The following is a 12,767-nucleotide window of genomic DNA, read 5'->3' on the forward strand; positions in this document are numbered from 1 at the left end:
TGTGTGTGTATGTGTAAAGTGATTTCAAAAAATAACTCTGGAAAATTTCTTGACTGGATGAAGGTTGTTTGTTGGTTGTCGTGCGTTTTCTGGGCTGTGTGGCCATGATCTGATAGATCTTGTTCCTAAAATTTCGCCTGCATCTGTGGGTGGCATCTTCAGAGGTGTTTGTGTTTATGAACATATTCTCATTTTCCACTTGTTAAGCTGTTCAGACAGCATCCTAAAAGGTTTGATACAGAGAATCAGGACCACTTTACACATTACTTGAACTCATTGAAAGCTATATCCAGTCCCAGCTGCCTCACATTGTGTGCTTGAATAATATGTTGGTCACTTGCATAAACATTTTGTAAAGGAAACCTTGGTTTCTATTCAATGAAGGCTCCTTTTCAGTTCAAGTTTTTTAGTAGAATGGTGTTAACAACAATGTTAATTAAGTGTTTTTAACAGTTGTATTGTTTTTAACATTTCTATTATTTTAGGATCTACCCAGATGTCAGATATTTGTCCATAATGTTCAGGGGCCCAGTTTACTTGGTCACATGCGTCAAGCATGACTGACAAGTTCCTAATATTGAAAGTCATCAGTTAAACTCCAGTTTGTGGACAATCTGGAATTTGTTCCCTACCAGCCAGAAGATTCCTAGTATGGGACTAAAAAATAAACTCCAGTTTAACCTGGTACACATATTTGGAAGGCATGGTATATAAGACTTCCAAAAGTAGATCTTCCGTTGTGTTTCATAGATGAGGGGAGAAGTGAATGTGTGACCAGAACAGACAAGCTCATGTCCATCATGAACAAATCTGTTATTGACAATAGGGGCATAACCATACTCTTAAGACTTCATGGGGTTATTCCATTTTATTCTTATGACTACCTTATGTGATAAATTAGGCTAATAGAATTTCCTTTAAAAATTTCATTTCTTCTTGGTTCAAGTTCATTGTACTACCCCCGTGGTGGCGAACCTTTGGCACTCCAGATGTTATGGACTAGAATTCCCAGCAGCCCCTGCCAGCATGGCCAATGGCCATGCTGGCAGGGGCTGATGGGAATTGTAGTCCATAACATCTGGAGTGCCAAAGGTTCGCCACCACTGCACTACCCAGTCTTTCTTCAGCATTGTACAAAGGGACAATTTGTGAGGTACCTAAGGGATACAAAGTGATTGTGAATGCAGAAGTTTGGGGTGGAGTTATGGTGTGTCATTGAGAATGAACCCTCTGAGGAATATGCAAACTATCTTCTGAACTTAATTTCAAGAAGTATTTAATGCTGCCTAGCTATTGCTAATTCACTGGTTAGTAACACTTTATGAGCTATTAAATGTGTTTGCCCTACCATACTCTGTTCGGAATCATTTGGATAAATGTTAGGAAACATGTTTCATATAAACAGTACTATAGAAATAATAAAGAGGCTTGTGGTTACCACCTTAAATTACCTCCTTTCAAGCCTTTTGAGAACTTGAGCCAACAAATGTAAAGAATCACCTCTCCCTCCATATTCGCATGTGGCAGCTTTGATCTTACCAGCAAGGTTTGTTGTCAGAGCCTCCATTGTCCTGCGCCCGGGGCGGGGTCCCCGCTGGGACCCCTGTTGCCAACCCACCTTCCCCTGCCCGGCTGTTGGAACTACCGGCCTCACTCCCGTTGTCCGGGGAGTGGACTAAGTGGGACAGCCGCTTCAACCACAGCTTGTGCCAGCTGCCCACAACTGACCAAGGGACCGCAAGAACCCAGGCAGGGAGAGGAGGCTAACCTCCCTGCCTGCCTGAGGGCTGCTGACTTCTCCTGGCTTCCCAGTCCCTACCCTTTCCGTTCGGCCACCGACTCTCCTCTTCTCCAAAACCTGCCTCTCTGAAACCCTCTCTCTCTCTCTCTCTCTCCAGTTTCCCTCCTCTCCTCCTTGTTGTTCCTGCACGTTCCCTCCTTTCCCTCCTCCCACACGCGAGCACACACCCCTTCCCCCTGTCTCGCCTGCCTTCCTCCTCCTTATGCCGAGGCCGCTCCCTTTTATCCCTTCGGCAGCTCAGCTCCGGCCTGACAACCCCGCCCCCGCACTCAGCCCGACAGGGCTCAGCTGGCCGGGCTCGTCCGGCCCGGCTTCTTCGGCACGCCGCTTCCCGCTGCTGAGCTCTTCGCCCGCCGCATCAGCTGGCCGGGCCGCAGGTGAGGCGGCAAGGAGTCGCTCCGCCCCTTCGTCGCGCCGGGAACCGGGCTCGGAGCACTCCCGACCCGCACCGGTGTGGCGATGGGCCTCTTCCCCCATTGCGGCGCCAGTTGTTGGGGAGGAGGCAGCCACCCGCGGCGGGCAGGGGCGCAAGGCCGGGACGGGGTCCACCTGTGCCGGGCAGGGGTGAAAGTCCGGGGAGTGGGTGGGGGCTACCCCCGCTCCCGGACACTCCATTTTCTAAGGCACTTTTGACAACACACCTGGCTCAAGCTTTTTCAGAGGAGCTGCTGGAACACCTTCCCAAAGGAGTTTAGGAGCTTTTTTCTCAAGAGCTTTTGTGACAGTCAGAGCCTGGGCAAAGAGGAAACACCCTGCTTGAAGATATTCCTCATTGGTTTATATCTATATGGCCCTTCAACTTGACCTCTCAATGAACTCCTCAACCACTTCTCCCAGTCAGTATATGTTACTGCTTTCACACAGCTCTCTCAGGTCCCCATAAAGTGTTTTTGGATTGGTTTTTAGTGCTTTATGTCGCCTGTTTAAATGTTAGTTTTATCAAATGGTTTTTGTATTGCTGTTACATGCCTTGGGTCCTGAGATGCACAGGACAAAGGTGGGAATACTAATACTTCAAATATATAAAACAAATAACATTCATGACTATTGCGCAAGGAGCTTGTTCCTGTTAAGATTTAGGACCTGACCACGTTGCACATCTATATTCTTAAATATGTGTAAATAAAAAACAGACAGGATCTTTGATTTTTCATATAAGTTCCTTATCTAAGCATTCTACACTGCAGTTGAGATCTCTCAAGAATTGGAGCAAGTTACTCTAGCTAGCCAGATTCCAATCATCATGCATATCTGCTTCACTGTGGAATTTAACTGCCTTCTCCAAACAGCAGTTGTCAGCCTGAATCCCACTGTGCTAGAAGAGATCATGTCTTTATAGTAGAAGGATGCCATAGAATCTGTCTTGTTGTATCCTCAAAGGGATAGGATTTTATTCCTGATACTTCAAAATTCCCATCAAACAATGGGAGCCTATTTTCCTAAAATCTAATGTCCTCCTATGACTAATCAAGGGAATGTGTGTCCATAGACATCAAAGTCCTATTTTTTCCATTATCTGACCACAGCATCACATTTCTCCATTTACAGTCAGAAAGCACATGTATTAGTATGCAGTCGTCTAAATTTAATTCTCAAACAGCCTCAAAAGTATTCACAAATGCATTGCAATGGTAATAACATATCTACCTCACCAGGGAATCACCATCTTTCCCCACATAGATAATTGGCTTCTCATGGAGGACTCCTCTTTTCTTTCATGCAACATATTTGCATCATATGTTGTCTTCTGGCAGATCTGGAATTCGGGTTAGTGAAGCAAATATCACCTTACCTTTTACAAGATTATCCAATTAATAGAAGTCATCCTGGATTCTGTTAGTGCATGTACCTTCCTGCCTTTCAACAGAGTGTGCATACTGTTATAAATACCTTGCTGACTAATTCATCTCCTGTCATTGCTAAACAACCCTGTAGGTAAAGCACCTTCTAAGCCTCGTGGCCTCTGCAATTCCTTTTGCATAGCTCAGGCTGCAGACTACCATTCCTTTGCTCCCTGCTTTGGTCTCAATAAGAGTCAAGTTGTATATATTTAAATGTACTACTGCTCCTAGCTATCTGCCAAGCTCTTCCAGTTGTCCATGCTGTTCTGAGAAATTACCAAAAAAATCCTAACTTTTCATATAGGATTGATCTTGCCATGAAATAGCAGAAGATAAACTTTACTTAACACAAGACATTACTGTTTAGTAAGATGAAACACTGATTTGTTCCATTTTCAGTAAATGTTGCGATTCTACTTGATGTAGTATTGGATTTTAACTTTTACTTCAGCTGGGAATTGGATGGGGTACAAATGTAATAAAATAAATAAATACAAAAAACAAAGTGCTTTTAGATATTTCAGGCCAGCTTTGTGGTGCATTGTGGTTTGCTCAAAAAATGTTACTATTCTGGGTGGTGCTAAATTATGCTGTGCACTATGTCTTGTATAAGAGAAGTTGGTCAAGTTGACTTAGCCCAGAGGCTACTTTCAGTTACTTTCTTGTGTTTCTGCTTGCCTAGAAGTTTTGCACAAGTATATATACTCTGTGGGATCCTCCCATACACTGATGGAATCCATCTGCTAGTGACCTACCAGGACAGATCGTAGGGTTGTGGTGGATAATTCAGTAAAATGTTGTCTCAGTAAATGGGTAGCAGCAGTAGAAATCGTAAATTCTGTGCTACTGATGATTAGGAAAAACTGAAATAGCCATTATCATAATGTTCTTGTATAGATTTTTGGAATACAGTGTACAGTGCTGGTAACTTTACTTCATTTAGGGATACTTCCTTTAGGGGTGCATTTAGGGATGCAGTAGAGCTGAAACGTATATAGAAAGGGGCCTTCCATGCAAGCACTGGTAAATAAATTGTTTGCAGCTTTACATTTAGGAGGAAAAATCTAATCAGGGTCATAACAGCAACATTATAAAATTATGTAGGGTATAAAATAGAGTGATTTTTTTTCTTTCTCCCATAATAGGACTTGGGGTCACCCAATGAACTTGATGGGGTGTACATTAAGGACAGACAGGCTAAATATACTTCCCATATTCTATCATTATCTTTTGGCATTTACAGTTACCTGGTCCTGACTTGTATGGATTTTAAAGAGTGTTGTTTTTATTTGATTAACTTCATTCATACTCTGTCTTCCTCCCTTGTGAAGGCCCAAAGTAGCTTTCAACATTCTCTTCTCCTCCGTTTTATTTTCACAACAACCCTGTGAGGTAGGCTAGGCTTGCCAGTGTGTGACTGGCCCAGTGTCATCCAGCAAGTTGCTGTGACAGAATGGTGCCTTGAACCTGGGTCTCCCAGATCTTAGTCCAACATTCTAACTACTAAACCACAGTGGCTCTTGGCATTCACTTTGGATTGGATAAATTCATGGAGGAAACAACTGCGAGTGGTTTGGTAGCCCTGATGGTCTCTTCATTCAAAGGCAGTGTACATCTGAATACCATTTGCTGGGCAACAGTAGTGGGACGTCTTGGCCTTCATGTCCTAACTGTAGGCTTTCAAAAGCATCTGGTTGATCACGGAAACTTGGGTGCTCAACTAGATTGACTTCGTTGTAATCAAGCCGACATCCTCTTAACATTCTTATGGCAAGAATTCTCCATCTTCAACAGATAAAGTTTCTAACAGAAAATGCAGTCTTTTTCAATTGTCCAGTTATTGTTATCCTGTTAAGCAAACTGACAGCAGATTTCTATAAACTCTAATTCAAGATAAAGCATGTAGTATCAGTGGCATCTAGCTTTGTAGAGTTATGTCTTACTGTTGTAACAAAAGCATTCTGATTAATTATGTTGATTTCATAAAAGCTGCTGGCTGGAAAACTGTCAAGAGTTTTATACTGAAATATAAGTTTGATGCTCAGCATCAGTTTGTATTTTTATTGGGTATTCTTTTTAGCCAAATTGAATACATAGATCTGAACAGTTAGGTGCATTTTTTGCAGTGCATTTTGGATTGCTGTTATATATGATGGAAATATTTTAAATGAAGATACTGGGTTCTATTACTGTTGTCAGAAAAGTAAGATTGTGCTTTTAACAAGCCCAACAGACTGTAAACCAGTACATAGGGTTGCTGTAACGCTGAACTAGATCTTCTTAAAGGTCACAGGAGGATAAAAATATGGGCTCAGATAACTGTTTCCTCCCTTTACCTACAAAGTTTCCTGTAAGTCTTGAGGAGGATACCTGAGAGTAATCTTTTGTTCACATCTCCTCTTTATGAAGAAACTACTTACTAGATTTCTATACCTCTCCCTGGTTTTTCCAACAAGTTTACAATAATATCTAAGGTTCATTCCGCACATGCAGAATAATGCACTTTCAAACTGCTTTCACTGCTCTTTGAAGCTGTGCGGAATAGCAAAATCCACTTGCAAACAGTTGTTAAAGTGTTTTGAAAACGCATTATTTTGCGTGTGCGGAAGGGGCCTAACACTTTAAAACTCAACCAGCACCTTATATGATACAACATAACCAGCAACCTCTTCTGGTATTAAAACTAAGACAGGAACATCCTGCCTAAACAACGCAGCTACTCTTGCTCCATCTAGCAACCTGTTCCATAGGAATATGACCACCAAAGAAAATATTCTTACCCTGGCAATGACATATAAGGATGAAAAGGCCAGGGCTGGGAACATTCCTAATAGGCTTCTGTCCTGGAAGGCCATAGCAGCCAGGAGCAAGTTGAACCTCTGTGGTATTGGTTGCACAGCAGAGGTTGCTCTACTTGGAACTAGACCACAGTGATAATGACCCCGTGCAGCTGGATCTGAGCCAGGTGGACTCTACTACACCACCAGTACTGGTGGAGGCATTTGGTTCAGCCAGCTCCAGCACTTTTTAAAAAACATCTAATACTTTTAAGGGGGTTGTTATACATTAAGGTCAACTTCCTTTTGAGATACAATATAGATTGGTAACCTTAATATCATATATTCTAATAGTAAAGGCCCCCATTTTCAGATATCTAAATTCCCAGATTGGGGCCACAGAGAAAGAAAACAGATGGTTCTACACACTTCAGTGACCCCCCAAGTTTGCAGAAAAATCTGAGAACTTTCTAAAAAATACATTGGAGGTTTTAAATCATCCTCAAAAACACCACCACAAGTGCAGACAACACAGCTGCATGGACGTGAGCTGGAGAGCTGCCAGAGACATAGTGGGAAGGAAGAACTGCATTTAGAAGTGGAAGCACTATGGGAATTGCCCCCAGCTTGACCTCCCCTACCTGTGAGACACCATGCTGATAATGGGAAGGAAGGAAGGAAGGAAGGAAGGAAGGAAGGAAGGAAGGAAGGAAGGAAGGAAGGAAGGAAGGAAGGAAGGAAGGAAGGAAGGAAGGAAGGAAGGAAGGAAGGAAGGAAGGAAGGAGGAAGGAAGGAAGGAAGGAAGGAAGGAAGGAAGGAAGGAAGGAAGGAAGGAAGGAAGGAAGGAAGGAAGGAAGGAAGGAAGGAAGGAAGGAAGGAAGGAAGGAAGGAAGGAAGGAAGGAAGGAAGGAAGGAAGGAAGGAAGGAAGGAAAAAAGGAAGCGCCCATGAACAAGACAGAGGAGGGAGACAGTCAAGTGCCTCTCCAAGGACAGACAGGCAGCTGAATGCCACTTTGATGATGTGGGGGAGAAGCAGCTGAGAATGTCACTGACAACAAGGGAGTGAAACTGCTGGGTAGGTGGATGCGGGAATCGATGAACAGAGAATTGTTGCTGGCAGCTAGGCCTGTTTTGCTAGCTTTCTGGTGGTGGTGTGCTGGGTTTAAGGGGGGAGGAACTAGTCTAGTCAGTAGCAGGTATGGGGACAAGAGAGAGAGGCAGAGCAAGTGAAAGAATAAGTGAAGAGAGCTCAGAGAAGTATCTGTGTGAGAGGGTGTGATTAACGTGATTAGTGCAGTTTTAACATAGGAAAGTTTTTTGTAGTAATTTAAAAAAATTAAGATGACAAATCATGTGACCTTGGTGTTTGGTGTGCTGAATGCTATTTGAGTTCCAACCAGAAGACCTCTCCAGGTTTATGAGAATATCCATATCCTGTCTCTAGCTGACACTGTCATCACATTGAGATCACCACTCTTGTGTCCTCAGTCAGATGTCATTGGACTGATCTCAAAAGTTTATCCTATCAGCATATCATTTAAGATAGGACATTTGCCTATTAAGGTTTTAAAAGAAATCTAAACACCCAACTGTAGCACCCTCAAGCAGTGACCGTGCCACACTAAAATTGAAATATTAGTGAACATAATGTGTGGGCCTGCGTATTAACTGAAAATATATTGGTTTGATCTTGTGTAATATAGGTGACTGAAGTTTACAAAATCGTACACTACTACATATGATCTTATTTTTTCTTTGCCAAGTTGTTCCATTTTTAGATATATTATCACATTAGCAAGACATGTATAAAGCAAAACTGCAAAGGCAAATTATGGACAATAGTGTAAAAGGGCACAGATTGCTTTAAAAGCATTTGGTAGCTTTAAGTGTGATTTTGAAGTGCAGCTAAACCTTCGTGCAACTTTTCTCAACTGGGCAATTCTTCCAGGCATTCCAATTAGGTGCTAATTCACAGTTAGTGAAGTATTAGAGCAACTCTGATCTTGGTCTGTTTCGCTTTTATTTTTCTATGTTGTGGCAATAGGATTGTCTCATGGGGATATTCATTCATTCATTCAAAATATTCATTTTGGCTCTTAATATGTCCCTCATATAAATTCTATCAGGGCATTCGAAGTAAAATTTATATCTTACCAGAATGCTGCTTCTATGAGAAATTGCAGTCTTGACTGGTAATAGTGATATATTTCAGACACTTGAACAGAAATTGGTTTTACTGTTACATCTTTCACCTAGCTGTTAGATATTGTCTTTCTGTCCTTAATTTCCTAATTAATTATTCCATCACACTCTGCCCCGTAATTGGTTATGACTTCTGGCTTGGCACCTCTGTGTTGTTGTGAAACTTGTTTGCTGGAAGCTTTGGTTTTATTGTTCATTTGTGCTTGCCTTTTTTTCCAAGTTATTTTTAGGTAAGCAGATGCAGCTATGTAAATATTTCTTCACCTATAAAACTCTTATAGTCTGTGGGGAATGGGAGGCAAGTTCCTGGTTTTATTAATATAATCTTTAGAGTATTCACATATTGCTGTCCAATCTCTGCAGGTGCTGAAGAGAAAATTTTGGAAGAGTTTAAAGAAACACACAATCCCGACTCTCCAGATTTTCAGCTTCAGGCAATGATCCAGGCTGCTGGCAAGCTAGTGCTGATTGACAAGTTGCTGCCAAAACTGAAGGCTGGTGGCCACAGGGTGCTTATCTTTTCCCAGATGGTGCGCTGCTTGGACATACTAGAAGACTACCTAATTCAAAGACGGTAAGAACACCAGTCTAATCCGGTTCTAGGAAATAGCATATATTCAACATGCTATCAGTTTAACCTGTATTGCAAAGAGAGGAAACAATGAAACAGAGACACTTAACATTATGAACTAGGAAAATGATTTTGTACATCAGTAATCGTGCCTTTCGTTGTATCTAACCTTTTGCTTATAATCATAACCTTTTTGTTTATGGCCAAATTTATTTCAACAGTTAATACACATTATGGATAGAATTAAAACTTGTTTTCAATTTGAATGAAGTTCTTTTGGGGAAAGTTCTTATTAATATACAAAGCTGCTTTTACCTTTACCTTTTATTATTTTTTACCTTTTTAATTTTATTTATTTATTTATTTATTTATTTATAATTACATTTGTATACCGCCCCATCCCCTGAGGGCTCTGGGCGGTGAACAACAAAATAATATTCCAGAAACAATAATAACAATAAATAATCAGTATAAATATACATATTTAAAACATGAAACTACAGCATTCCACTTGGCGTCCAGGATTTAAAACTAACAATAAAAACTCCTCCCAGAGAGGGGGCGGTAGATCTAATTACAGCTCCCAAGATGTTAAAAGGGAAAGACAAAGAGGGCGCTCACCCTCAACAGCTGGCCTCCCCAAAAGCCCGGTGGAACAACTCGGTCTTACAGGCCCTGCGGAACTCTCCAAGATCCCGCAGGGCCCGGACAGCTGGAGGAAGAGTGTTCCACCAGGCAGGGGCCAGGGCCGTAAAAGCCCTGGCCCGGGTGGAGGCCAGCCGTGTCATTGAGGGGCTGGGAACCACCAGCAAATTGGCCTCTGCTGAACGCAGAGGCCGTGTAGGGACATATGGGGTAAGGCTGTCCCGCAGGTACGAGGATCCCAGGCCGCGTAAGGCCTTAAAGGTTAACACCCATACCTTGTGGATGATTCGGAATTCCACTGGAAGCCAGTTCAGCTGGCGGAGTACAGGCTGAATATGGTCACGGTAGGCACCTCCTGTAAGTAAACGCGCCGCCGCATGCTGGACCAGCTTTAACTTCCGAATCAGGCGCAAGGGCAGGCCAGCGTAGAGCGAATTACAATAGTCTAGCCTGGAGGTGACCGTTGCATGGATCACAGTGGCCAGGTCCGCTTGGGAGAGGAAGGGGGCCAGCCGTCGGGCCTGACGGAGGTGGAAAAACGCAACCTGGGTTGTATGGGCCACCTGGGTCTCCATTGAAAGAGACGAATCCAGGTGGACCCCCAGGCTGCGAACGGAGGGGGCCGGTGCCAATGAGGCCCCCTCCCACACCGGCGGCTGAAAATCCCCAACCTCCCCCTCGCGCCCTAGCCAGAGGATCTCCGTCTTCGATGGGTTTAGTTTTAACCTGCTCTGTCGCAACCAACCAGCAACCGCCTCCAAACAATGCTGCAGAGCTGCAGGGGCGGCGGCCGCTCCCCCCTCCATCAACAGAATGAGCTGAGTGTCATCAGCATACTGGTGACAGATCAGCCCAAAGCTCCGTACCAACTGAGCAAGGGGTCGCATATAGATATTAAATAACAGCGGGGATAGGAGCGCACCCTGGGGCACACCGCAATGAAGCGGGCACCTTCGGGAGGCCTGATCCCCGCACCACACTTGCTGACTCCGGTCCCGGAGAAACGAGACAATCCACTGAAGGACAGTGCCCCGCACTCCGGAAGCGGCCAGGCGGTGGGTCAAAAGGTCGTGATCGACCACATCAAACGCTGCGGTAAGATCTAATAACACCAGCAGCGCCGATCCGCCTCGGTCAAGCTGCATACGGAGCGTATCTGTGACGGCGACGAGAACGGTCTCCGTCCCATGCCCAGCACGGAAGCCGGACTGGAAGGGGTCAAAAGCCAATGTGTCCTCCAGGAAACCCTGAAGCTGCTCCAACACCACTCTCTCAATTACCTTCCCCAGAAACGAAAGATTCGAGACGGGGCGGTAATTGGCCAGATCTCCCGGATCTAATGATGGTCTTTTTAAGAGTGGGCGGACCACTGCCTCCTTCAACCCACCCGGAAAGACTCCTTGCTCAAGGGAGCCATTGATAATATTCAACAGGTGGGGTCGTAGCTCCTCCCGGCAAACTTTAACAAGCCAGGAGGGGCACGGATCCAGAGGACAGGTAGTAGGTCTAACAGCAGCCAGGGCCCTGTCAACAGCGGCTTCAGAGAGCAGGGCAAACCGGGCCAAACAAGGGCCAGAAGACGACAAGGGAGCCTCCAGTTCACTAATTGTAGTCAAAGTAGCGGGAAGGTCCTGGCGGAGCGACGTGACTTTATCTGCGAAAAAGCTCATAAATGCCTCACAGCTAATAGCCAATTGATCATTTGTGGACCCCTGAGGTAGAGAGGTCAAAGACCGAATCATACGGAACAATTGTGCCGGGCGAGAGCTCGCAGACGCGAGAGAGGAGGAGAAGAAAGCTCTCTTCGCCTCCTTCATCGCCAACTCATAGGCCTTCATAAACGTCCTATAAGATGTTCGCGCCGCTCCGTCACGAGACTTCCTCCACTTCCGCTCTAGACGTCTGAGTTCTCGTTTCATCTGGCGTAGCTCCTCGATATACCAGGGGGCCAGCCGAGAACGTGGACGCAGAGGTCGCCGGGGAGCAACTATTTCGATGGCATCGGCAAGACGGGAATTCCAATCTGCCACCTGCTCATCGAGTGTGCCGGCAGGTTCAGGTTCCCGCAGAGCATTCAGGAAACCAATTGGATCCATAAGTCTCCGCGGGCGGACATAAATCAGTCCGTCGCCTAGACAGGGGTGGTGGGGCATGTCCACCCGAACCTTCAGGGCATAATGGTCGGACCATGGCACTCTGTCAATAGAGGATACGGCCATATCAACCCCTGAACCAAAGACCAAATCCAGAGTGTGACCGGCCTCATGAGTGGGGCCAGAGTTCATCAAGGAGAGGCCTAGTGCCGCCATGGATGACACCAGGTCCGCAGCTACTGTACAAGAGGCAGTGTCGACATGGACATTGAAGTCACCCAAGACAACCAGTCTGGGAAACCGCAATGCCCAGTCAGCCACCACCTCTAGCAACTGCAGCAGGCCGCCTCCTGGTGCGCTAGGCGACCGGTACACCAGGAGGACGGCCAACTTTCCGGGGCCAACCACTCCAGGCCGACACACTCCATGCCAATGATCTCCGGGACAGGGGCAGCCCTAAAGGGGATAGTATCTCGGATGAACAATGCGACACCGCCCCCCCGGCCCTGTGTTCGAGACTGGTGGAGGCACCATTACCATTATTATTATTATTTACCTTTATTATTTTCACTTTTATAATCATTTTTTACCTTTATAATCTGTTATTATTGACCTTGTGACAACACTTCGGTCTCCAATATTGAGTGAAATACTATAGGAAAGCTTAGTGGTGTAATGCTGCTTACAGCAAGTTCAGTGTGTTTGGTGTTTTCAGCATCAAAAATTTGACTTGTAACTTAGAATGCTAAGGAGTTCCACTTCCATTTTTAGATAAGCCAGTTTCTTTTCCCTATGGCTGAGGAGTAAATTTTGAAAATATAAAAAATGTGACTATT

General features: G+C 44.7%; 1 protein-coding gene across 6 annotated transcripts in view; it reads left to right on the top strand.

The window, feature by feature from the left end:
* Window positions 1-12,767, top strand: part of CHD7 (chromodomain helicase DNA binding protein 7) — a 202,266-nt gene that overhangs the window by 156,157 nt on the left and 33,342 nt on the right. For all 6 annotated transcript variants that reach the window (XM_048508624.1, XM_048508629.1, XM_048508628.1 and 3 more), the window contains one exon: window positions 8,986-9,196. In XM_048508624.1, the coding sequence (XP_048364581.1) occupies window positions 8,986-9,196 (211 nt within the window). The remainder of the gene's footprint in view (window positions 1-8,985; window positions 9,197-12,767) is intronic.

This window comes from Sphaerodactylus townsendi, linkage group LG09 (assembly GCF_021028975.2).
Source record: "Sphaerodactylus townsendi isolate TG3544 linkage group LG09, MPM_Stown_v2.3, whole genome shotgun sequence".
Lineage (NCBI taxonomy): Eukaryota > Metazoa > Chordata > Lepidosauria > Squamata > Sphaerodactylidae > Sphaerodactylus > Sphaerodactylus townsendi.